At 38.6% G+C, this 27513-nt stretch overlaps 2 protein-coding genes across 8 annotated transcripts in view; one reads left to right on the top strand and one right to left on the bottom strand.

The window, feature by feature from the left end:
- Positions 1-27513, bottom strand: part of LOC110482605 (solute carrier organic anion transporter family member 1A2) — a 44150-nt gene that overhangs the window by 9583 nt on the left and 7054 nt on the right. The window contains exons 2-7 of one of the 5 annotated variants that reach the window (XM_021551963.3): positions 22059-22088; positions 19430-19475; positions 5542-5640; positions 4346-4487; positions 2875-3007; positions 1850-1956 (exon numbers count right to left, since the gene is read on the bottom strand). In XM_021551963.3, the coding sequence (XP_021407638.1) occupies positions 1850-1956; positions 2875-3007; positions 4346-4487; positions 5542-5640; positions 19430-19453 (505 nt within the window). In that variant the 5' untranslated portion in view covers positions 19454-19475; positions 22059-22088. The other 4 variants (XM_077783337.2, XM_021551964.3, XM_021551968.4 and 1 more) reach the window with 4 other exon arrangements.
- IAPP (islet amyloid polypeptide) lies at positions 20590-26025 on the top strand. Of its 3 annotated transcripts, none has more exons than XM_021551971.3 (5): positions 20590-20723; positions 20844-20986; positions 21385-21481; positions 21621-21755; positions 24311-26025. In XM_021551971.3, exons 3-5 carry the CDS (start codon positions 21402-21404, stop codon positions 24480-24482), a joined length of 387 nt encoding a protein of 128 aa, XP_021407646.1. In that variant the 5' UTR covers positions 20590-20723; positions 20844-20986; positions 21385-21401; the 3' UTR covers positions 24483-26025. The 3 variants fall into 3 exon arrangements, with proteins under 3 accessions (XP_021407646.1, XP_085425587.1, XP_021407645.1); XM_085569461.1 differs by adding an exon at positions 21077-21159 and having other exon boundaries at positions 20650-20986; XM_021551970.3 differs by having other exon boundaries at positions 20651-20986.

Raw genomic sequence — 27513 nt, 5'->3', positions numbered from 1 at the left:
ATAAAACAAAAAATCAGAATGAATGTTTTAGTCACAACTATTAATGAAAATCTAGAGACAAAGGATTGACCCATAGCTTAAGCTTTGGTGGGTAGGCCTGTCCTACAAGAAAAAAAAAAAATTAGTAACTGGTCACAATACAGTTTTACTTCCTTTCTCTGCTTGAACTGGGACTTCTTCATCCCATGGTCTGCTTCAGATTCCACTACTCTCTCCCACTTTGTCATGCTGAAATTTCTCAGTGCAAATTCATTAACCAATAAAAACCAGCTTTGTTAGCAGCAGCTGCTGCCTTTCTGGGTGACAGACTGCAGATGAAACCCAGATCTCCTGTTTCAATGTCAGGTTGCTGTCAGTAAATGCAGGTGAAGCAACCAACATGCAGATGTGGTCACATTCAGTCCAGTTTTCACACAGGAAATGGACTCATATATATGAATATCATAGTCTTCCTTGTCCATAAACCAATAAAGAAACAGTCATCTTATTTTCATAGGCATGAGGATCTATGGGATCTGTGTGCATATTGAATGGTTGTAAATAATTTAGATGAAAATGATTTAATAAAGAAACAGTCATCTTACCCAAGTATATTCACAGGCATGAGGATCTATGTGCATATTGAGTGGTTGTACATAATTTAGATAAAAATTATTTACCTTTCTATACCTTTAGTTTACATTTATAAAATGGGAAAAACTTCAGAAAGTGTCTGAAACCTTCAAATGAAAGGTTAATGCCAGGTGCTGTTAGATGTGCAGATTTCACTTCTTTTTGTGAAGATGCAAAAATTAACAACTGTGTAGCCTTGGAAAGCTTGGAAGCTGCATCCATCACTAAATGGAGACCCAGAAAACCCCAGCACAAGGCTGTGGTTCAATGCCACCAAACTCAGCTATTGATTACAGCAGTGGGATTCAGCTTTAGCACACCTTGATGGAACTCCATCACTAAGTTTAACAATGAGCTCTGGGGTTCAGGTCACCTCACTTTTACCATCCAGCAAAGCTTCCAGCAGTCAGAGGCCCACCCAGGAGGTAATCTGATCCATCCTAAGGTACAGAGCATGAATGTCTGTCCTGGGGTGGCTTCATGATGCTGTCCCCCATTGTCAGGTCTCTTGCCCCTTACAGCAAGCTCTGCAGGAGCTCTGTGGTCTCCTCTGCCCAGCTATCAAGGGAGCCTAAGGGGATGGTTCAGACTGAACGCTTCCCTTTGAGGTAACTAAAGGCCCAGGACATTAATCCCACCCTCAGCACAAGAATTTTGTGTGTGCTCGTGCAATGGTTTCCTTGGAGCCCTTTGACTTCCCAGTAGTTCCTTTACATGCACATTGCTAGTGCACATACATGTTTCAGTCCCACAGATAAGTTTTAGCCTAGTTCAAACTATTTTCTCTAAAAGGAAGTGAGATCTGTGTTTTAGTTCTAGCTCTATTTCTCATTCTTTTATTTCCCACATGGTACAACGAAAAACATCCTTATGCCTTTTACCCATTGCTGAAATATGCTTTCCATCTCCTCATGGTATAGGAGAATTTCAAATTAAAAAGAGGAATAATTGTGAGAACAACCTGGTGTTATACTGTCCCAAAGTGGACTGCAAGAGATGTTAATTGAAATGCCAGGATAATGTGAAAACTACATGAAAGAAATATTTTAGCTCTGGAGTCACAGACCAAATAAACACAAAGTCCAGGAAACTTCCTGAGCTGTAGTTTGTAGGTGTTCATAAAGTACTGGCCAAAAGCAGAACCCTGAACTGTTTGCTGATAAAAATAAAAATCTATTTATTTAGACACTATAGACACAGAAAAAAAAAAACATTAACAGACATAGGAAAAGTCAACCTGTTGATGGTTCCTCTGTAGGCAAAGAGGACAAGTTTGGATTAACAAGGCACAGAGGCATCACTGAAACATTTTCCCGTTGTGAAATGCTGCTTTCAATATGATACCTGTTGGAAACAAAGAACATTTGTCTGTGCTGGAGTAATGGAGCTACCTATAAAAGTGTGCAGCTGTAGGAAGAAGGGAATCCATGTCAAAAGCTAACAGAGGGCACTGCCAAGGCTGTCAGAGCCATTCCACACTGCACACAAGACTGAAGGACCAAAAAACACCTTGCTGATTAAAGCCTGCACAAGCGTACATTGTTATTTCTTTTAAGCCAAGCAAAAAATAATTTAAAAGCAGTTGAAGGATCATTATGGTCAGTACAAAATGGTCAGTACTAAATTTGATTTTAGGTATTCTTTTAGTCAGAACAGACATCTCTGCACTTTGGACATAAGAAATTAATTTGGCAGTGAAAATAGCCTGAGAAACATCTATTTCTTGTCCTCTGGGAGGTCTCTTTCTCTGAATAAATTCCTAGAAGTGTGAAGAAGACAGAGTCCCAGTTTTCACTCTGCATTGTTAAGGTTAAAAAAGATTTACATAACACTGTCATTTTGTTGTGACAGTTTGTGATGATTGATAATACCCAATTTAGATAATTTAATTCTTGCTGACATGGTGACCAGGTTCCAGACCAGGAGATCTTTTAAAATCACAATTTCTATTGCCTATCCAAGCAGATGAGAGTTAAAAGTGACAGTATCACAACCCTGTTACTTGGGAGAGCTCATGCAAGGGGGAGCAAAAGGATGAAGGCAAAGGCAGGTGCCCAGCAGAGGGGTGACTCTCTTCAGGAGATGGTGACTGACTTTTGAAGCCATCTCAGGAGCAAACCCAAAGCAACTGCAGTGATCATACTGCAGAGTCCATGCTCTGCAATGCCTCCCCCCATAGGCAACACCTTCAGCAGAAGGATGTATGGATTAATGTGCGAGGAAGGATCACAGAAGCTGCTGTGAGTTAAGCAAAACACTCACCTCCCAAACAGAAAATGAGGAAGTGATATCAAAAGGCATCCAAAAGACAGGACAGTGCAGCCCAAAGCAATTATCCTGGGTCTGTGAAGCTTTGCTCCAAAGTAACTCACAAATGCTATCAGCAGCAAGTTACCTGCAAAGAGAACCTCTGTCACCATCTACAAACCAAGGCATCCCATAATCGTTACAAATTTGAGCATGTCTTGTGAGCTCAGCTTCTATTTCTTTTTTTGTCTTGTAAAAAGTGCCACTAAATAGGGAACTGCCTACATGGTGCAGTAATTCCCTGCTATGTATGATCTGTTTTTGAAAGAGTTACATCACATGAAGAGAACATGAGAATAAAAGGCAGGATGGAAAAGAGATCACAGTGAGAGAGATTTTTGAGTGCACCTTTGTAGAGGAGAAATTTCCCACTACTCCACATAGAGATCAGGCCCAAGGACTGCAGAATCATGTAGGAATATTATTAGGAATATTCCCCTAGGATAGTCTATTTGGTAATGTGTAGGGAAATAAAACAGGGTTTTTGTAGTGAAAATAATAAACACAAGAGGACAATCATACAAAAAAAATATTAATTGCAGTAATTGTTTAAGAATATAAAAGTTTTATAAAAAAACCCCAAGTTTTTGTACTTGGTACAATTTTTAAAAAAAAGTGCTACAAATTTTCATTTTCCTCTCCTCCACTTCCACTAAGAAGCAGTTGATTTTCTCCATTTATTGCTATGCAACTAAGAAAAGAATCAAACTTCATGTTATGAATCAGGCCCTATAAAAATAGCAATTTAATCTTTTTACACCTACTAATTTTATGATCTTTTTGTCAGAAGAACAAAATCATGTCTCTGAGTGACGAGCGTCATGCTCTGAAAGAAAATAATGCCTTTTTTATGTATAATTTCTAAACTGGCTGTGTTGAATCACTGGCTTGAATGACACTTGAAGATGTACATTTAAATTTATCACTGGACAATAAAACTTACTGACAGGCAAGGTAAGGGGCACTAAAAGTAGAGCTGGAAACTCCCTTTGAAAGGACAGTTGTACAGGTGCAAAGCCTTAAAATATTATTGAGTTTAGGTAAGGATTCACAATCCACTCCAACCAAGTTTAATTAAATGCAAAATGCTAAATATGACCTTCAATTCAAACAAAGTTTACATAGTTGGTTTTTTTGTTTTCTTCAGAAAGATTCAATACACATCTCATAAACAAGCTTTATTTTGTTAGCTGCTCTGTCATATCTTATGATAGTGCAGAAATTAGCTGAACCATTTGCCCAAATTGCCCATTTAAGTGGTCCTATTAATTTATAAGACATGAAATGGTTACATATCAGCTCAAAAGAATGAGAGTTTGCCACCATTGTCACACAGAGATACTGAGAGCAGATGAGAGTCACTAATACACGCTCAGACCACACATTACGTTTTCAAAGAATCCAAAATATTAAAATGAAAGATTACCAATTTCAAAGCTTCCATTGATGATGCCCACTAGAGAAGCTGGGATATTAAATTGTTTCTCTATCTGTGTGTACATGCTGTTCATGTAGGCACCAGACATGGTTTTCCCAAGGAATGCAAGTGACAGTGCCAGCAGAAATACCTACGAAGGGAACAGAAGGATTCATAAACAAGTCAAAATTACATATTTATGAATATCCCTTGGTTATTTCCTCCAGTGAAGTTGTGCTTCCAGTTAAAAAAGTGAGCAGTTCTGTTCCACTGGTGTGTGTAAATCCCATCATCTATTATTTTCTAGAGTTATGGCTTCACTAAACAAATAAACAATAAAAAAATAAACTCATTTTGTTCTTAATTTTCTCTAATTGACCAAGACTGTCTTCAGAAACCCCAAGTCCCATTTACCCAGCCAAGGCAGCAGTGCCTGCTGCAAGGTTGCCATCTGCAGGACCTTCCCCACCCTCTGTTCACCCAAATGACAAATTGCTTGCAGAATTAAGATCCTTTCCTTTGGCCAAATTACTCAATCCAGGATCTGCTCTCCCACCTCAGCAGAGGTCATGAAGCCAGAACAAGTAATTTAACCAAAAGGAGTAAATAACATATTATCTTTACAAGACAATTAGTAGCAACTGACAGTTAAAAAGTTAAAATTAACGAGTGCAGTAGTATATTCAAATCCTTTTAACTTCAGGCTTCTTTCTAAACCACATTTAGGAAATGAAATCAATATAATTCTTAAATACATCTGCTGCAAAAACTAGAAAGCAAAAGAAATTTATCTGGGTTTTTAATTACTATTTTTAAAAAGTTATTTTACATGATTATCTAGAATTTCTTGACAACTTGAATTACTATTTGATATCAACAGCCAATTTTTACTGCCACATCCCAGTCAGTAAAGCTTGTTTCATAGCTTTAAGAGGGAAGGGTAAATATGTTAGACTGGGAGGGATTATACAAAGTCAGCAGTGGAGCTTCAAAGCATCAATGAATCAATACCTCCATCACAGAGTGGAAAGTTCAGGGACAGCAAAAACCAGTACAGTTATTTGCAAACTTGTCTAAGGTCATTAAGGGTAAAAAAGAACAGCTTATGCATTCATTTAATCTAGGCAGTAAATTCTACCAAAATACTGTAAATGCAAGTAATCACAGTTATGTGTTCCTACAAAATCACTAAAATATTGCTGTACCTTCAGCTTGGAAATGCAGCAGAATTTGTCCTCTGCACGTGGCTTCTCAGGCTCCCTGATGTTGCCTTTTTTAATTGACATTGCTGTCTCTTTCTGAGTCTGTCAGCCATCCAATTACAGTGTTGAAAAATGATGAGAGAAAAGAACAATAGTTTTTGTCCCATGTTTGCAAAAATATATTCCTTCTAAGACATTTTAGCATTTTCCTTAAACATTTGCAAACTGGATTACAACAAATCCTAGAAGTTGATGGATTTTGTTCTAAATGAAGTAACTTGGTTAGAGAAGAGAGATTAATCTCTTGGCATTAAAATTAGAGGAAAACAAAATAAAACCAAAACCACCAGGCAAATTCAAGCTCTAAACGGACACAAAACAGACTCTGTTCTCCTTCCCCTCCCAAGATATTAAAAAATATTCCTCTTTATTCATCTACCTACTTTTTCTTATCTCTATCTCAACTTGATGATTAGAGTGTCTCACAGTGCCTACTTTCTTAGCATTTTACATGTATTCCAAAAATATTCTCAAAGAAAGAGCAGTATATTCCAGGGACTTGGATATACTGACCTGTAAAACCCCTGACACATCTGAGGGTTTGAACAGTTAATCAAAAAGGTTTTTGTTCTATTCATTCTAAGGGCTCCATTAAATAAAAGACTCCATTAAATAAAGTTATGTAATACAGCTCCCTGAGGCCTGATGGAGCAAGCTGAAGAAAACCAGGGCAAGCCAGAGCCCTACCTGAGAGGCAGGATGGATGCAGGCTAATTTCCTCGTTTTTTTTTGTCTGGGGTACACTTTCCAAGTGATCCTGCAGCACCTGCTCTGCTCTGTGCTTTCCACCACATGGGTCCAGCTTGACCAGCCCACCAATAGCACTCAGCTGCATTTCAAATTCTTCACCTCAGCACCCTCCTGGCCAATCTCTCCAAACATTAATTTCTACAACAATGTTAATCCTCTCAGTTGTGTTTCCTAGTTAACTTGATTCCTAGCAAATCCACAGGCATTAACTCTTTCTGTAGCTACCTTTTCACTTGCAGTTTTTAGAAGCATAATTCATTGTTCCAGCATTCCTGGAAATACTTAGCAATTAACTGTAGGTGGTCAGCACTTAGACAATTAGCTATGAGAGATACAGAAATTTTATTTCTGCTTTGCTCACAGATACTTCTACAAACTGTGTTCAATCACAGGACTGAACTGTGCTAGTACAGCCTTTTTTTTAAAATTTGAAATAAAATTTATATCCCAGGGTATCATTTATGCCTTAACTAAATACTGCTTTTCTCTGAAGCCTATCAGCAATACCAAAACATAACAGCAGTGCCCTTTATCTGTCCTCTTCTAGGAGCTGGCAAAGGGATTATTTCCCTTTCTGTACCAGTCTCTGCATTTCACTGTTACACACAGGGAACTTCTTCTGGCTAATTGCAGGTTTTCTCTCCTGGTGCTACAAGATGCCACACAGCAACCTGTTTCCATTTGGCCTGGGGAATCAGACACATCACACTGCTCCTCATGCAATTACAGCAGTCAAAACAGCATTGTTTGCCTTTAATTATTCACACCTTTCCTCAGAGCACAAATTATGATCCAGAAAAAAAAAAAAAAAGGCATTTCAATAATTTTTTTTTACTGGGAAGATTATTAAGATTATTAATTGAATAACAAAGTAGACAGAATCATTATTTCCAGCTCTGTTTCTGAAATTGCTTTCCCTAGTTTTATAATATTTTGTGGTCATACTTCATCAAACATTCCTGACGCCAAGACAGACTAACAGCCTAAATTATCAGAAAGACACAGGTGCATAACTCACTCAGCTCAGGTGCATTCACACCACACTTTAAGTCCAGGTTAGAATTTAAATTACCATTTCTGTGCCTCAAGATGAACCAAGAGTGCTCACGTTCCCTTCTTCCATCTACCTGCTCTCCATTATACACTCCTCTTGTGTACCTTGTTTGCATTCTTGGGCTCTTCAGACTCATCTGTAAACCTCTTTAGCTTAATTAACAGTCCAAAATATAGCTCTATTAAAATATAGTAATATTAAAATATGGATGCAAAAGTTTGCCCTTGGGTTCTTACTGACCTACCAGCTGTCATGTGAACACCTACACCTGAATCCCACTCATAAGAATGCAATGTTCACTGAAATTTCAGGGAAAGGGCAATAAAATTCCTCCCTCCACTTCTGCATTGGACTGGTGACATATTTATGGCAGGCTGGGAAGTTGGCAATGGCACCACCACTGCCTCTTCCAGTCATCTCCAGTGTCTGCGTAAATCTCCAGTGACGGCCAGAAGGACAGACCAGTGATCAGAAGAACCCACTCTGCACATGCACAGAGATTTCTCACAGTGGGGGCAGCTCAGAGCAGCTGAGGGACACACAGCACCCAGGGGTAACCTGGGCTAAACAAGGCTGGCTTAAAACCAAAGCTGATCCTTCCAGTGTGGACCAAAACAGGCTTGTTGGGTGCAGCTGACAACAGCAGGTAGACTAGTACTGAGATCACTTTGGACCCACTTGTCCTACACAAACCCATCACATGAAATCACCTTTCACTGATGCCTCAGGTTTGAGCTTTTGCATTTTTCAGACTCTGTGCTGCTTTAGTGTGTGGATCTGGGCTTCATATTAGGGGATGGCGAGCTCTCTTCACAGAGCAGGGAGACAAAACAATTCCTTCTCCAGCTGGGGACCAAGGACAAATAATCCAAATCTCAGGCCCAGGAGCACAAACAATGTGGGCTGGAGAGAGAAAAACAAGCAGGATGGGACTGCCTGGGCTAAAGCTGGAATTGGACAATGAACTCCAATGTGCAAATGAAGCAGAACTGATCACAGTGAGAGCCTCCGTGAGCGTTTGTGCATTTTGGGACCATTTTGGGACCATTTTGGTTCATCTTGGGTGCAGCCCTGGCTGGGCTCTTGTGCTGCCCAAGGTGGATCCATGGAGGAGATCCTTTTAATAAATCCCTGCTTTATTCTTTAACTCCATCCAGCCTCTGATCTAGGCCAACATTCACAAGGCATCATCAGTCTAGCTAACTAATAAAAAGGAAAAAAGCACCCAAATATCTGCATTTAAAGTTGATTATGTAATGTTTTGCAAGTTGCCATGCCTAACTCCCAAGAGGACATGCTACTTTCAAAGTACAATTCATCTTCCATTTAGCTCAGCTTAGTCATACAGATAAACTGAAACTATTTTGTTTACAGGGTTAAAAATCACAAAACATAATGATTCAAAAAGCAATTATGGTGGCAGAATTTTTAACTAATTTATTTTTCTGGTTGCAAAAAGCTTTTTGAAATATTGTTTTACTAGGTACAGTTCAAACTGTTACTGAAATGCAATAACACTAACGTTAGACTGAGACAAGGGAAAATATTCTCATGGCAAAACAATTAGGTACTTACAGTTTTGAAAAGGTTTCTGGAAGAAATCACTGATATGGGACACTTGAACTTTGACTTTAAATTTACATTGTTGAAAATTAACCAAGTATGGGGCAACTTGTGTTTTTGCCAAATTGTTTCAGCTGTGCATTTTAAGTGCTCAGATGTGACAGATATGGACTGAGTTCTCAAAAGGAAAATTAAGCCCATCTCTTTTTTTTCTTCCCTACCAAAAAAACCAAACCAAAACAAAACAAAAAAAAAACCAAACAAAAAAAAAAAAAAAAAGAAAAAAAGAAAAAAAAAGCAAGGGCTGCATCTGTGTCAGATCTCTGAGCGTGACGTGCTGACACTCCTGTCTACTGAAGACATCCAGGGAGCACCCTCAAGCAAGAAAGGAACTTTAGGAGTGCACCTAAGTGTGTAAATTTATAGGCTGGGTGGACTTTAGGAAAGAGTGACACAGTGTCAGATGGGAAGAGGGGAATGGATTAGGTAATTGATTACTGGATGTTGAAAAATCAGAGAGTAATTTGTCCAAGCACAAATATTTCTGGTTAACACAACAGGAAGAGATAATTTGACTTCAATTAACTCCATTGGAATTCTCATCTAAGAACGAATAGATACAACTTCAAGCTGAGACAGGTTTCATTTGTAACCTTAAATCTCTTGTTGAAGCTTGTGTTTGTCCCCTTCCCAGAAAGAACTATTAATGCCCACCAAAATCCTACTTGCCATGTCCCAGGGTGGGACTGGGATTCACAAAATCCTGAATTTCTTCTCAGTCCTCACACATGGGAAAAACTCAAGCAAAAAGCTCTTTACATGTTTCTGGTATGTGAAAAGCCTCATACTTCCTCAGAAAATACACATTTTGTTAGAGCTAGGGCATTGCTTTCTGTTTTCTCTTCCTAATTGTCTCCAAATCACACCTATGTCTGCCTGTACTGGGATTTGGCTTATGCATCTTAACAAGAAATAGAAAGTATGTTTCCCCCTAGATCCTCTAACAAAAACCTGAGGTAATTTTTTTATTCCCCTCTAAGGTGTTTCAACAGCTTTCTTGCATTTTATATTTTCTCCACTTACCCAATACCACTTTTAGGAAATTTAAAAATCCTCTGACAAGATAGTAAGAAAAGAACCTGTGGTCTGAGCTGTGAGGATACTGCCCACTGATATAAGTGAAATGGGGAAATAAAAGCCATTGTCCTGGAGTTTAATAAATTATTATATAAATAACCATTAAACAAACTTTACTGACATTAAAAAAAATCATATTAACATCACATGCAAGCCTGTGTAGTTCTACAGTCTCTGTAACATTATTTTGTTCAACAATAATTTCAGCTCAGGGCAAGAAATGTTGCAGATTCAGATCCGACAAAATAATTACAAAAAATTAAGATCAAAATTTCCAGTCAAATAAACACCCCCTTGTAGTAGGCACTTAAAAATTTCCTTTAAATACTTATCTCCATGGCAGAAAAACTAACCCAGGGGTTATTTTAAGGGGCATTTTAAGTGATTTACAATTGGCAACAGGTACATGTACCTTGGAGAGGTAATCCTCTCCAAGAAGAGAGGAGTAGATATATGAAGTTAACATATGTTCATAAATGCACAGTCTTGTATTCAGCCAATCTATGTAAAATTCAATACACAGGGAATTCAGCATTGTTCTTGATTGTGATTAATTCATTGGTAAAAAAGCATTACAGAGAGTCTATGATGTTCATACAGAATTCCCTCCTTCTCCATGGGATCTCTGCTAAAGGCCATGTTCTCACTATGTTCACTATTTCCTGCATTATCAACCTTCTGTTGGAGAAACTGAGAGACCACAAGTATTTTATCCTGTCTGGAGAGATTTTGTTTGAGGGACAGCTCTAATCATTCCAACGCTTCATTGCAAGGAATATACCTTGAGAACATCAAGTATTTGTCCAGAATCAGGAATAACCTTTTCTTAGCAAGGAGTTGTGTTGAAGATCCTCATCCAGAGTCTCACAACAGGCATTAGAGTCAGTTATTTCCATAGAGTAATTTATCCCACTTTAAGATAGCTGTCTAAAATAAGTGGAAGAACCTCTCTGGGGGTGCTTCTCTCTTCCCTTTGATTTGGAAGTCTCAGGAGCTTAGCTTGGTCTGGATAACTAATTTTTAGACAGATAAAGATCAGGTCAGCTGCCACCTGTCTTGGTTATCTCTCTTTATGTCATTCTAGATCTACTCATCTTGGCCAAGGAACAAAAATCCTGTCAGCCACCACCTCCCAGCCTAAGGTCAGGAGCCACTTACACTTTGCTGTGCAAACTCACAGGAAATTCAAATGGATAAACAGTGTTTTTATGGAAATCAGTAAGAGTTCTCAGTGAAAAAATGCAGACTACAATTATTGGTTCTAGTCTAAATGTTATGTGTGATGATTTAATAATGATTTACCTACCAAAAAAAGACACTTCTGCCCTCACTCTAAACACAACACCTTATTTTGAAATAATTTGAAATAATAACCACTAAGGACAAAGTAACTCTTTCCCAGCACTGCAGCTGTAAGCAACCACTTCTAATCCATGAAAAGCTGGGAATGTGAACTCTATGTGTACAGAATCACAGCACCCATGGGTTGCACATCCCATAGCACATGGCATGGCAAACCAGATGAGGATGATATGACACAGAGTAGGTTCACCATCATTTCCCCCATCAGTTCAGATACAGGGCAATGTTTAAAACCATTTTATTGCTCAGGAGTTCCTGCTGAGATCTGCTTTTCTGGCAGTGCAGAGCTGTGATAGCTGAAGAGCCACGCACCTCCTAGTCAAATGGAGGTTAACAGGGAGATTTTCTTACAAGGAAAACACAGAATTTGCTTCTTGGGGTTGTGTCCTGACCTGGGTACACACACTCCAAAAGCTTCACTGCAAAGTTCAGCCTTTGAACAGACCAGCAGAACTGAGAATAGGAACCTCATAACAGAGACTCTTCCACAACATTTTCACTCCTTTCACCTGCTCGTAGGGGTCCCAGCATCTGCATAAATGAAAAAAAAACTCCTGCTCAAGATATTTTGGGAGCCTACTTTCTCAAAAGAAATAGAAGAAGGATGTAAAATAAATAAATAATTTAACTGATTCTCCATTAATCAAAGTGGATTTATACAGGCAGTGTTTATTCCAAACTATCCAAGGAGAGACACAAGCTCTCATTGTAGTGACTAGTTAAGAGACTCAGAGGTGAGACCTTGATCTACTCAAACCAGGTAGAAAATCATCCATCTGCATTTAGGAAAAAAAGTAGGGTGATGTTTACCCCTGTATATGCAGAAACACAGACAGGTACAAAACTTTCTGCCCAGCTTGAGCCTGAATTCAGATTTACTTTGACAATCCAGTAAGATTTCCTTCCCTTTCACCTCAATGGAACTCATGTCAACTACAGGCTAAGTAAAAATTCAGATCTGTCTTCAACTCTGCCGTTGACTCCACTCATCCCTTTCAACTCATGATCGCCTCAATTTTTTCCCATGTAACACAAAAAAATAAAAATTAAAATTAAAATTAAAACAATAAACAATGGGGTTTTTTTTCCCTAAAAACCATTCAGACCCATTCCTTGGAGATAATACTGCATAGGTTCAAAACATCATTCCTGTCTGGTTTCACGACTAGTTATTTATTTAAACCAGTGATACTGTCAAAACAGTTTCTCCCTTAAGAAAGCAGTTTAGCACATTGATTTGCACTTGTATAGATTTGGGAGCTTTGCTTTTGTTTTGCCAAAGCATATTCACACCTTCTAGCCTTGCAGCAAAATTTATGAGGACATAAATTTCTTTATTCTTCCTAAAATTCACTGCAAGTCTGGAAGACACTCTGTTGTGCAAACCTCTGGTTTTAAGTGTTAGGAAACAAATGTTTCAATTGTCAAAACAGCTTTTCGGAATGTTGAAAATCTAATGATATACTTTTGGGCAGTACTTCCAGGGATTTGTTGGGTGATCAGGTCGTCAGCTTTCCACCAATGAGGCAAGTCATCTCAGGAACATATTCTGAGAAAAGCTTAAGGAACAAACTGCAAGGTTGACTGGCAGTTCAAAGCTTCAAAGTCTCTCTGGAGACTTTGCCTCTGAAAAAATGACATTGCCTGTGATTCATCGATCAGTGGTTTATGTAACCTGATAGTATTTCACTTTCATTATCCATGGATCCGCGAGGATTTTGGGGTGGGATAACATGCATTGTGCGCAGAGATACCATCGGGCTAGATGGTTAAAGGAGATACTCCTGGCCTTTTCAGTACTCAGCTCACTCCTAAAAGGTGTGAAACATCCGAGGGGAAGATCCAGGATCTTTTGGGAGTCAGGCACATAGTTAGGCATGCACCTGTGAGCACAGCTTTTCTACATGGGAAGTTTTCACAGCATCCCCTGAATAGATACTCTTTCTCAGAAAGGTTAAAGTTGCATGAAATATACATCCTCTTTTGGCAGCGAATATTAAAGAGCTGGCTTCAAATAACAGTGTAGCTTTAAGAGTTTCTGATAAAAAACACATCACCTCTACGGTGGCAATTTCTACAGTTCTTTCAAGAGTGGCTTTTTTAACTTCTACAAATTGTTATGAGTATTATAAAAGGCAGCAGGATGATATATGACTTAAGGCAGTGGGCTGTAGTGATCCACAAGACCATGAAGATTATGCCTGGTTATGACAACATCCTAAAAAATAATTCAAGAATGTGTTAACCTCTCATTTACGTGAAGTATGAAATATACTGTTGACATGAAATTATGACATTGTCAACATTGCCCATTTTTAAACACAATACTACTAAGCATGATCATGATTCCAATAAGCATGTGGGGATGTGAAAACTAGCTAAAATGAAAAGAGCTATTTGCAGCCCATGGGAGCTCTGTGAAAATGAAGAAAATCAAGCCTATAGTCACTAGAATCATGGTCACTAGCCAGAGTGGAAATGTGTAGGAATCCTGCAAATCAAGAAAAATAATAAAAAACACTATCTATGCAGACAATAACATATGTAACAGAAAATACTCTGATATCAAAAGCAGAATTCAAGATACCCACTCTAAATGTACAGTAGGTATCCAACACCTATGGATTTTAAAGACACTTCAGAGTCTGTGCCTCTCTCTGCTCTGCACTAGGCTCTTTTCTCAATCAAATGCTTTCATAAGGGGACTTTTCAACTTATTCCCATAAAAATGTTATCATTCATTGGCACAATGAGTTAATATGAAATTATTTCAATATGTTAATGACTGAAATGTTCCAGAGCCTCATTTCCACCCCAACCCCCCCACCCCTGCCAATAATGCCATGCTCTCAATTTTCCACTGTTTGCTTCAATAACAATTTATCACAAAAAACCACCACTATGGACTATGGCACTGGTAGCTCCTAAATTATTTGTGAGAGCTCACATTTAAGTACTGACTTTTTCACACCATTCCTGAATTCTGTTATCAAGGATGAGCTCAGCAAAAAGTGGATTTGCTGCTAAATGGAAGGAAACAGCAATATTTGGTGTAAGAAATGCTCCCAAAACAGACCAAAAACCCCCTAAATGTTTTCAGATGCCTATGTTGAACTTCTAATGAATTTTTAATGACTTCTTACAGTAGAAAGACAGTTTCATGTACCTATTCATGTTCCTTGTGTTTATCAAAGTCTTTTCTCATCTCCAAGTAGAATGAAAAGGTCAGGTCTTGCACTCACATACACAATGATTCAGGGATGCTGTAAATTCAGCCCAACTGCACTTCTTCTTGAAGAAGGGCTATCTTATTTTGCAGCTATGTGTGATGTCATGCCATAATTAAGTTAATTAACATTTCATGGTATTGTCAACGTAAATTCTCCTACGTAAGCTCATAGACTGCATCTACCCTTAGTGAAAAATTATTACGAACATGACTGATGCTCAGTTCAGCACAAGTCTCCTTTTTAAACAGCAGGGAAAATGCCACTATTAATAGCAAGAGCTGTCAAGACAGCATCATCTAAAAGACTCAGGGTGTTTCAAGACAAAGCCAGATTGTCATTCTCTTGCAGCAGTTTGCAGAAAAGAAAAAAAATCTGATTTTTTAAAAGTGGGATAGTTTAAAACAAAACTTCATTAAAACTTTTGCATTGCATCAGGTATGGAGGGCTGACATGCATCTGTGTGGAATTATTTTGGAAACCAGCAGTTTCTCTAAGAGGTAACTGATTTAATTTGCTTTGCATTTCCCAATGATTCACCTGCAGTGGAATAAGTCTGGGGAGCACAGAGGGTGGTTCCTGGTCTCACTGCACCTTCTGCAGATGTCTGTGCTCTTTATCAAAGATGCTGGGGTGGGGAAGAAGGGGTGGAGAGTTCTCACAGTTACTAAATTAGAAACAGCATTTCCACACATGCCTAATTCCTCTCTTTGTTCCCCTAACAGGAGCATTTAGGGAGACTTCATTCAGTAGCTATGGGGTGGCCAAATTGAGGCCTTCCAGGACCTGAAGGGAGCCCACAAGAAAGATGGAGAGGGACTGTTTACAAAAGTATGGAATGACAGGACATGGGGGAATGGCTTCACACTGACAGAGAGTAGATTTAGTTGAAATATTAGGAAGAAATTCTTTCCTGTGAGGGTGGTGATGAACCTGTGGATGTTCCATCCCTGGAAGTGTCCAAGGCCAGGTTGGATGGGACTCTGAGCAACCTAGGATAGTGGAAGATGTTCCTGCCCATGGCAGGGGGTTGGAACTGAATGATTTTTAATGTCTCTTCCAACCCAGGCCAATCTATGATTCTGTAATTCAATATATTCACCCTGCCCTTCCTTTCAGTAAGGCTTTTTGTCCTGCTTTGAAGTACATGCAAATACAACATGTTAGAGAACTCCCTATGCTATTGCAGAAGTGGCAGCAATATCTTTGGAACCTGAACACCTTTTTCTGCATTAATTGCTACAGAAAGTGACCAAGAAGAATTAGCATAGCAGGAAGCAATGGATGACTTATTTTACCAGAAAGGAAGAACGGTCTTTCTATTCCATATTCCTATTTACCATCAGCACTGTTTAGAGCCCTTGAAAATGACATTGGTAACCAAAAGGGAGTCCTGTTTTTGCTTTTAACTTCTGGAAACAGGTTGCAGGAGAGACGGGAGAAAGAAAAATCAAAAAGTGAAACCTTCTGTTGTATTCAAAGGTAAATTGTTGGATGCAATTAAAAGTCTATAAACTGTAAGAATGGCACTAGGAGCTACAACTTGCCAGCCACTGGGCTGTCAGTTCTGCCTTTTCTGATCTAAACATGGAGTTTATTTCCCCTGCTTGAGGGATTTCCAGCTATAGGCACTGATTCAGCACAAGCTGCTGAGCTCATTCTCAGAGCAATCTTTAGCAATAGCCCTGTCCGGCTACGTCATTGTTCTGTCAATGGCATTAGCTGAGTAACAAAATACATCATAAAAGTTGGTTTAAAACACTCTTGACTAGCCAAATTACTCCTTTTCATTTGCCCATCTGTTCCAGGAATGGACACTGTTTATTTCTGAATCATCTTTTTTTTTTCTACTGGGGGAGAAATGAGTAACTTTCCACCTCTTAATTCTCAGCTGCTTCTTACACATTTCTTCCTCAGGTTTAACATCAGTTTTGGGATCAACAGGAACTGCTCTTTGTGCTTTTATCAGCACTGAAATGGCCTACATGAAACAGGGGTAACAAAGAAAATTGTGCTACCAAAAGCATATTTAATAAAACACTATTTGAATGAAGCAGTTACACAGAGCTTAAGTGCTAACAGTAGAAAATTACAACTCCACACACACCAGAAAGTGCAAACATTATAGTGTTCAACAACACTACACTACACAACACTACTACTACACATTGTAGTATTCAACACAGCACCAAGCAAGAAATACTAGGAAGAGAGCATTTCAGCCAAAATTTTCAGACTTTGCCATCCAAATGTAAAAATTTAGGGAACATTCCAGGTTCCTAATTGTAATTCTCTAGAGTGATTTTGCACTCCCTCTGATGTTCCACATAGTTTTTAGCTCACAGAATTCACAGAATGACTAGTTTCAATAGTGTCCTGATAGCCAGGACAATCCTGGATATTTTAGGACATAAAAAATGACAGCAGAAAACCTAATTTACTCTTGTAATTTCAGATTTGGTCATATGGGGTACTTTGACTTTTTCAGAGGTGCTGACACTACCAATGAAACATCCAATTTATGCTTTACTTTTGGTTTGCAGCTTAATTAAAAAAGAGTGAAAGGCTGCTAAAATTGCTAAAAACAATTTCATTAAACATTGTGCTCAGCTGACGTAACAGCTACAAGCTGTGACATACACACCACTCTGTGTCATTGATGAGAATGTTTACTCTGATGGATGGCAATGCTGCTGCTGCTCTGATTGCTGCTTTATTCAAAAAATTGAAATAAGTATTGAAATAGTTGAAATTGAAATTGCAAGTTTATGACTAAACCTTTCCTTTTCCCATTTTGATACAACAGGCCAAGTAATCCACGAGTTATTCACACACTTCCAGCTCCTGGTAACTGAGCAACAGGGTAATTTACTGGTGACATCTGCCTCACACAGCTGCACAGCAGCTGGGGAAGTGCCTGCACCAGGAAAGGTGGCCCTGACACTCCCAGATGGGGGAGACACATCCAGTAGCAAGACACTTAATGTGTCTTATGAATGTTATTATGCAAATGTAGAACTCAGACATTGAAAAGTAGCCATTAAAAGTGGGAACCAGCTGCTCAGCAGGTGCCAAGAACAGCCTAAGAAAAAGGAAAATGGGATAAAGAGGGAGACAACCTTTAATCTCAGGCACTGAGCACATAAGAGAGTTGAAGCACCCTGGTAGAATTAATTTTATTTGCATTTTGACAGCTACAGGGTAAACATCTGCAGCAGAGCAAGTCACCCAAGGCTGCTTTTGCAGACAAGAAAGAGAAACAGGCACAGCTCATCTAAGCTGGTTTAGACTCCTGCATTAGAAACAGGCACTAGGATGGTGTCTTTATTCAGCTGACATTTAGTGACACCAAGTCCCTCTCCCCAGGACACGAAAGCAGCAGACACTTGAGCCAAGGCTGCTCCCTGTCCCTGTGCTGCCAGGGCACGCAGGTGCAGAGCATGGGCAGCATTCTGCAGTTCCAGACATTAAGGCAGCTTCCAGAAGGAATCAGGGAACTGGCAGAACACATCTTCTGGATGGTTTTTGAACCTCAGCTCTGGTGTCGGCTAACCCTCTTGCAGGCACAGTTCTTTAGACAAATCTTTGCATAAAGACTTAAACACCAGTATAAATATCTAGAATTATCATTACTACTAAGAATAGAAGTGATCAGAGATTCCTTTAATGAGAACACATGCTTTCCTTTTTCCTTAGGCTGACAACAACACATGTTAGAGAACTCTATGTTGTCATGCAAAGGAATAAAGGCTTTTTTCTAAGTTTAAGGTTGAGGAATGTTGTCAGTGGTAGAAATAGCTTTCCAACCACTCATTGAATAGCACTGACTGTAAAGTATTTAGTGCCACCATCTTGAAATTTGAGTTATGAAGTGTTCTGCTGTCAAAGAGGTTCCACAATTTAATATTCCATTCCTGTTAGTGTAGAAAAACACTACTCCTGCTTAAAAGAACTTGCAGCAGGAGCTGCAAAACCTTACTTTTGTTAACTTTACATGTGACTTATTGCTGGATAGACTTCTTGCTGATCCTGCCAAGATGCTGTGCAGCCCAGGAGGCTGGCAATGCTCCTGGGACATCATGATCCTACTTTCACTTCTACAATGCACTCAAGAAGGAGTCTTTCTCTTATTCTCTCAAAGCATTAGGGGTTTCCCCCACCCCATCTACTTTGCAGGACAGCTGCAATTAGAATTTGGGATCAATATTTATTTGAAAATCAGTATTTCATTTTGTTTCTCTCAAGCCATAGCTTGATTCAAGTTTGATACAGAAACCACTCAGTTGCCTTAAAACAGAAGAGATTGAGTAGTGAGTGAAGTCTTTTAAAGTCTTAAACACAAACTTATCTATCCATTGCTTTCCAGGATTTGAAACAACACCTCTCACATGGGCTAAGCATAAAGACCACTGCTGAGTGTCAGTGGCACACAGATCTCTTTCCACCCAGGAAAAAGCACAATAAGGCATTTTCAAGTTCAATATCCAAGCAGTGAAGATTGGCTGATGTCAATCCCCAGGCAGAGTATCTGTATAATTATTTTTCAACATAATACAATCTCTGTAAAATGGGTTTAATCATGCCTTCATTTCAGAGGAGTGAAATTGCCACTGTGAAATTAATACCAGAATGTTATTTCATCATAGTCAAATTCTACAGTGAGTCTTTGGAGAGATAAACTTGCTTCAGATGTTGCACGGAACTTACTGTCGTGGTGAAGATAAAATACTGCACTTACTTCTCTTACACCGGGACTGTCCATCCAGAGAGGGAATAACAGGAAGCTGGTGAAAAGAAGTGTATGATCATATAAAAACAGAGAGAAAAATATCCATCAGTAGATCCCTTTAAACAAAAAAATAACCACAACATACACACATACACACAAAAAAACCCACTCCAAGGCAACACCTACAATAATTAACAAAATATTTTGTCACTTTCTAGAGTCTCATTTGCAGACTGCTGTAGTCAAGTTAGGAAGCTACTATCCCAGCTAGATATTCCTTCTGTATTCACCTCGAGTAGCCTGAAGTGAGCCAGCACTGGAACTTGAGCCATTGCAAGGAAAAGCTGCTACTACAGTCTAAACCAACAAAGAAGGGCTTTCCAGTTCAGGCAATGCACTTGGCACTGAAGCAGTTCTGAACGAATTCGTGTTCTTAGGGGTAGAAAAGGTGCACGTGGTAACTTCTTATCACAGAGAACTTTTGCTCAGCTTTTGTGACAGAACCTTGACCTTTCTAAAGAAATAAAATACCTGTTTTCCAAAGGCACGGGGGTACCTAGCAGAAATTAAGGAGACAGAGAGGGGGAAAATACCTGGTTTGCCTAATTTCCACTGAAATCAGAGATAAATGGTTCTAATCTGTATCCTTGGAAATCTGCAATTAGGTAATCCATTAAGACTGGATTTAGTCTATTAAAAGCTGTACATTTTTCCCTGAGCTGTGCCCAATGCATACTAGACAAATAAATTTGCACAGGTCAGAATAAAACTAATCTGACATTTCCTGCCTTTTTAATCCTAGTCTTTGTCTTCTGAAAAGTATTAATTGACTCAATTTTCACGCATGACAAAGAATCCACCTGTGCTAGTAAAACATGAGATTTTACATTCATAGTGACAGAATTTTCATTCACATTTAGACTTGACTGAAAAATGTACATGATTTCTACCATGTTACCCTGAATGAGAACTCTAGCTGTCAATTTAAACAACTTTCACTCTTTTTTTATTCATCATACAGCTTTTCTCCCTTCAGACACCTTTTCTTCCTGATCTATACTCTGCAGCAAACCTCCACAATTTTAAATCTTCCATCTTTCCTGAGATATGCCTTCCTGTATTTCAATAACCAGTGGCCAGGAGTTTCATTTGCTCTGTAACTTTTGTTACCTTATTTTGCCCTCGAAAACACCCACAGGGAATATTACCTCAGCAGCTCATCAGAGCTGCAAAATTGAGGCTACATTTCTGATGCGCAGGATGCTATTGCAGCACCTTCAGCAGGGCATTCTGCACACACCAGGTGAATATTTCCTGATGCTCTAGTGCAATAATGACCCACCTGCCTCTGCTCCTCTCTGGGGCACTTTCTGTCTATAGGGACTGGAACTAACGACAGTCTCTCTGTGCTGCCTGATGTCAGAGCTGAGAAAGGTGTCAAGGATATATAAGAGCCAGAAAGGAAGAGCAAAAAGGATACTCCAGAGCTAGAATTGCTGCATGCACACTTCTTGCTAACCAAGAGGGCTTGCTGGCTTCTCCAGTTAGATCCGTGGCCACAACAAGGTAAATAATTTCCCTTTTATCTTACTTTACCTGCAGTACAACAGATGTGCTTTAAAAAGCACAATATTATTAATCACAAGCATTTTTCAGGGAAAAACATAGACAACTTTAAAGTAAACTGCACTGGGGACCGGAATTTGAGACTGGGATGTGTCAGGAAATGCAAACCTGAGGTAAGGGATAGGATTGAAACTACTGGATGGAAAATGAGCATTTATTCCTGAGAGCTGTATTTCTGAAACTGAGTTGTGTCACTAAACTTGAGGGGATCATTTTTCTCATTCCAGCTTGTGAAAAAGACTAGCTGCTCTTGATTTAGGACAGAATGGGCATCAATAACAGGATGTGCTGAAGAGTACTTGGGTTAGCTTTCAGTTTTGAATAATTGTTCTTTTCAGAAAGTTTGGAAGGAAAGATGTGCAACATAAAGCTGTCAGTTTTCTTCATTGCATTTTCTGTCACTCTGAGCTGTTTGGAAGCTACACCTATTGAGAGGTGAGTAACAAATAATCATGTTTATTTCTCTTTAGGGAAAAAGGTATTCAGATTATTGCACGAGTTGCTTTTGCTTTTCATGTCTCAAATATTACAAAAATAGAGTTATTCAAGTTCACTGTTTTATTGTTATTCAAAGATTACTGTCTGTGGCTGATGATCTATCTGATGGTACTTCCAAGAGACAAGGATGGATGTTGCCTGTAATGTCACAGAATTCACTCTCAGCACTTAGTGAGGAAATGCCAGAACACCCAGCAGCAAAGACAAAAAGGTATTGATTTTCCTTGTTTCTTCCAGCCATAGCAGATTGAGCAATGAAGCAAACTTTGTTCCAGTGATATCCTGCTGCTTGAGAGGCTTCAGCTGTTTTTCTCAAAAAAAAGAGATTAAAATATCCTCCTACTAAATACAGTAAGCATAAAGATCAGCTTTTCTGTAACATAAGGATCAAAGCATTCAGGGTAGAAAGTAAAATCCAGGGACAAAGTTGCAAATACAATTATAACACTTTAATAAATTAAAGAGGCTGTAAATAGTACATTACCGTGAGAAGAAAGGTGTATTTTCTGCCTACCTTTTTAAAAAAATTGTCAGATTTCGAAGCCTGAAAAAGAAAAAAAAACCAAAAACATACTCTTCTTAATAATACTAGCATTCTCTGCTAGAATGGAATTATTTTATAGTATAAATGTTTTCAGTCAGTAATTAAGTAATTTTTTTAGTCACAGAATTAAATATTAGTTTAATCATGGGAAGAAGTAAAAGAAGAAATTGGTTCTGATAGAGATTTCACTTGTCTGAAACATGTTCTCATTTATAAATTTATAAATTCAATTTCAGGCAACTTTTTAAATAAAAAACATTTCAAGATTTATTTGCAATTTATACTAAAAAAATAAGCAGCACTAAATGATTCTATTTTTCACAGAATCATCAGGATTGGAAGAGACCTTCAAGTTCATCTAGTTTTGTCAGGCATTTGAGTGAATTTCTTTCAATGACAATTCTGTTACAGATGAATTCAGTAAATACATATGTATATATAGTTGCCTGTTACTCTCTTTGAATATATATTTTACAAATACTATTACATAACAATTTTTGTACCTTCCAAAGTATTTTTATAAGAGGCAAAGTTCTAGCATTTTTACAGCTATCACTTAAAAAAAAATACAAACACCCCCCCACCCCCCACCAAAAATAACTGTAATATTCAAACACAAGGCATCACCTTGATGAGTGTGGTATGACTTACCTGCTTTTCTGGGGCCTAGAACCACATCTCACTGGGTGAACTGACTCCTGACTGCAAAATTTCATTTAAAGCTAAAAGGGGTGGTGGGTTCAGCCAAGCTGGACGTGAGGTAGAAACCCAGCAGCTTCCTGTAAGGGCTGGAGTTTTACACTTGATTTTGTAGCTTTAATGGAAAAGAGAATTCTATCCACACAAACAAAGCAGGATCTCTGTGAGAACCAGCTGCTCTTTGAACCTTGTATGTTAAAGGCTTCATTAAACCCAATAGAAATACCCATGAAAGTCAATGAGAGGTTATGTAAAGCCATGTCCAACAATTTTCTTTTAATGCAATTACACATTTAAAATATTAATTGCTTAAAAATTGCTGCATATCTACTAATGGAGAGCCAATATAATACATACATTCCTTTCACAGCTGCTATTCCACTTGGATTCTCAGATCAACACAAATAACTTCAAAAGGTTATATGATATTTTAGATGATAGATTTAATAATCAATAAGCAAAGGAACATGTTTATAACTGCTCAGAGTTTGAAACTGGGATATTGTTGCTCTTCACAGTAAATTTTAGCCACAACCTGGTGTCTAACTCATGCCATATCAGCATAAAGAAGTCCAAGAAAATAAGCAGTAACTCAGTAGGCAATCTCAGCAAGCAGGTATTTCTGTCTGAAGGGACAACACAGCAGTCTAAGGAACAAATTTGAAAACCCAAGCTCTCTCGAACAATTTTATTATGATTAAGAAAAAACCCTCATGCTACATAAACTTTACATGGAGTTCTGCAAATGGTCTGTTGGTTCAGATCATAAAATGTTACTTTTAGATACGGATTCCTCCTTGGACACTCTTTTTAAAGTATCACTCAGCAAGGGATTCTCTCTCACCACAACAGAACTTCCAAATTGCTGGTGTTCCAAAAAAGATGTGGCAGTTCAGCCAGAGCTAAGTGGTAGAGAGACAGAGCTAAAGACCATCCTAAGTGGTACTGAGGTTGGCAGAAGCTGGCAATGCCTGCTACCTCTCATGGGATGTGGTGCAGATGGGAGAAAACCTTTGGGTTTAGCCCAGTTTGGGGCTGGAATATTACCAGTCACTTCAGTGACGGCAGGATACGATTCTGTAGAAACACAAGAACTAAATAAGTGTTAGCAATCATCACTATGTTAGTAATCCTCATGATATCAGCAAGAGCTCTAAATAGATTTAGAAGTTTGGCTGAAAGTTAAACATTTAGTCATTGCTTTCACTTAGTGTCTTACTTACACTATCATTACAGGTTTTCTGGGTGTCATAAACTGCTGTGCAGTATATCAATAAAAACGACATATGACTGTTCAGGTCTCTGCATTTGAATAACCCCCATCATTAAAACTGATAATAGCACCCAGCACAAGGATTTTTTTCAGGCACAAAGTAGGTGGTGGGAGGATTCTAACGTTCCCGTATTTGTGCACACATTAAAAGAACTCCCACATCAGCAGAGCTCAAATGTCGATGAGACGTGCCACACTTGATTGCTCATCGCTTGGCTTAACCTTGGCTCTCTCTGCTCCACCTTGGCAGCCACCAGCTGGAGAAGAGGAAATGCAACACGGCCACGTGTGTGACACAGCGCCTGGCCGACTTCCTGGTGCGCTCCAGCAGCAGCCTGGGGGCCCTTTACCCACCCACCAACGTGGGCTCCAACACCTATGGCAAGAGGGACACACAGCCCCAAAACCATGCACGGCTCTAGGGCATTGAGGTGGCTCTTGAGAAGCTCAGTTTTTAGTGTATCAACAACCTCCTGGTCGTTTATTACTTGTACAGTCTTAGCAGTGCCTTGTTCTCTGTGTGTGTGTGTGGGTGGGTATGTGATTTATGTTCACCATTCCACTGTGCATGTACAAGGACATGCATAGGCTACTCTTTCAACTCCACCAAGAGCTCCAGAAATCTGCTTGGTAAATTCCTTTGTAAAAATCCACCATGATAATAAATGAAAAAGTAATTGCAACAAGGGTTTTTTAAATAATTGTTATTATTATTAAAAGGATGAAAAAATAACCCATGATGTGTATGTCTTTATAGTCACAGTTTGGTAAGAGAAAGAAATCACCTTAATTAAAGAACAACAAGTATCAGAATGCTAGCAGAAGTTATGTTCTAATGAAAGTAAAACAAGAATCTTCTGGTTGTGAAACGTGTACAGCATTTTGTTTTGTACAGCTGCAGGAACAGCTAGATGAGAAAAGGTGCTGCATTGTGTACCATGATCATAGAATTATGCAGTTTACTGACTGGCCTGTTTCCACTATAACATACAGCAAGCGAGGAAACCTGGTCCTACAGCACAGACTTCTGTGCCTACTTTAAGAATTTGCAGTTCTTATGTAAAGATGGCATTGGAAAAATGTAAGCATAATAAGCATTTTTAAATAGGAATAAGACAAAGGTCTGATAACAATCTAGCAGAAACTCTCGTCCTTGGGTATTCTTTTCCTTGAACTAAAGTAACAAAGGGAAAAGAAAAAAACAATGAGTAGTTCAAGAACCAAAATGCTTCATAGAAACTCAGTCATTTCTTCCACTGGCATACTTACATTGCTACCAAAATGCAGGTAAAATATTTCACAGATGGGCAGACCTTAATGAGAATCTGACAGTGTTATTTTCTCCTATCTCAGCTCAAGATCAGTGCAGGCTTAAAAACCCTTAAAATCCTTTAAATTGTTAAGCAAATTTTCCTAGAGGTGACATCCTGTATCACAGAAATGGCTGGTTTGCCCACACTTTCTCAGTGAAGGACTCACTGTAATCTGAAAAACCATTATTGTCCAATTATGAAAAACATTCAGTATAACCCTAGTTTTGGAGAGGCAAATGAAAGTTTAATAACTGCTTTCAGTTGGTTTGTTTCTGTTATAAAATATACCTCCAAATAGAAACATTTTTGCTAAATTTCATGTTAAATGGCATATTCACTTCATTACAAGAAAAAACACATGGGTATAAAAATTACTGCACAAAATTCTTACTGTAAAAGTTATACTAATTATTCTGTTTATTGATAAAAGCTTCAACCTTCATTAATGCTCTAATTAATGATACAAATTCTGAATTTTATTGAGAAAACCATTTATATGGTATTAAACTTGTGTAATATTTCTGCCAGCTTGTAATGCTTTCCATCCCAGTTACTTTTGAGTTATGTTGCACACACACTGTGTGCTTAATTTGTGTTTCAGATAGAATATTTATGTTTCAGAAAACAAATAAAGTGAGAGGAGAGCTGTGAAGTGTCACTGTGCTACTCTCTGTGCAGAGGAGCAACCAAGTGGAGCTTTCTCTGTGGGTGGATGCTGATTCCTAGCTGATCCAAACTTGGAATATGAGCAAGGTTTTATACACCAGTTTTTGTGTTTTCAGCTGCCTTTTGGCAAACCCCAGCAAAGCACAGGCTGCCCCTGCATACAACCAGTGCAACTGGGAACATTAATTTCTGCCTTCTGCACTCCTGAATCTGATGGATTTGATACCAGCATCTGTTTCATGTGGTCAAACTATTCTACAAACACTGAAAGATGGAACTGCTATCCTAAATTCAGTGAAACCACAGAGAGAGAGAAGAGGGGGGCCATCTCACCTGTCTTCTGCTCCTCTGTGTCTAACCAGCTGTCAGTGCTCTCCTGCTGTTTGGTAGAGGAAGACAGCTTCTTCCAATTCACCCCAGCTTAGACATCTATTTTAGGATGGGATTAATCACTGCTGAAGTGCCTCTGTTTCTTCATTGATGATACAGAGTGTCTAGACAATTAGCTGAAAACGAGCACTTAACTTTTAGATAACTAGAGTTAGGTGACAGCAATCTCATCTGCATTTGGTATCAACTGTTCAAACTAAAATCAAAGGGGAAAATTTGGTAAAAAACCCCCACACCACCAACACCTCAGACTCTACATCAAATCACCTTTTACTCTGAGCTACCTTAGTTAATTCATCAGCCAGAGCATCTTGAGAAACTTCCTTCATTGAGACTTGTTTTCCCTCCCCCAAATACCCTTGGGAACATAGCTCTGCTCCTCTTTCTCCTGCTCTTGCTGCACTTGGGCCTATCAGAGAAGAAGGATCCAGCCACAGTAAGCCTGGATATAGGCACAATCCTGAGCAAATGAGCCAGGAAAAAAATTGACTGAAAAAAAAATTAAAATAAAATTATTTAATAATTAATTAATGAATAATAAACATTTAAGCACTACTTCATCAGCTCTACAAACAGCATAACCAGAATTTTCAGAATATTTAAGGAAAAAAATGCTTCTGCATTTTTTAAATTCCAGGATGTATTTCTCAGCTTCAGGGATGTAAATATTACTTGAGAATCCAGCCTTACATAGCTTGGGTTCTTTTTCAATTCATCTGGACTCCATACATCTTTCAGAGAACATGCCAGCAAACAAAAAATACAAGAGAGGAAAATTAAGAATACAGACAATGTGATAAATGTGGCTATATTAATTTTTTAAAAATACTAAACCTCTGCTTTTTAGCATGTTATATGAAGTTGTGTTTCAAAAAAAACAGAATAAAGACATAATATTGAATTTCACTGAATGAGAAGGGGAAGAGTAAAAGTCATCAAACAAGCAAAAAGATTGTTAAAAAAAAAGATTGTAGGAACATGAAGAATGTTTTAAATGGAGTAGTGGGCCCTAGGGTCTAATATTTCTTAGGAACTATGACAGCTTCATAAAAGACAGGATTTATATTTTCTCATGATGAATAGA

This window comes from Lonchura striata, chromosome 1A (genome assembly GCF_050655825.1).
Source record: "Lonchura striata isolate lonStrDom1 chromosome 1A, ASM5065582v1, whole genome shotgun sequence".
NCBI lineage: Eukaryota > Metazoa > Chordata > Aves > Passeriformes > Estrildidae > Lonchura > Lonchura striata.
The sequence above is the reverse complement of the archived record's forward strand: the minus strand, read 5'-3'. Positions and strand labels throughout refer to the sequence as shown.

Bases quoted from the DNA above. Each gene is read 5' to 3' on its own strand.
- IAPP (XM_021551971.3), top strand. From the start codon at position 21,402: ATGTGCAACATAAAGCTGTCAGTTTTCTTCATTGCATTTTCTGTCACT. The intron at 21,482-21,620 runs GTGAGTAACAAA...TGTTATTCAAAG, and splicing joins GAAGCTACACCTATTGAGAG to ATTACTGTCTGTGGCTGATG. The intron at 21,756-24,310 runs GTATTGATTTTC...CCACCTTGGCAG, and splicing joins CCAGCAGCAAAGACAAAAAG to CCACCAGCTGGAGAAGAGGA.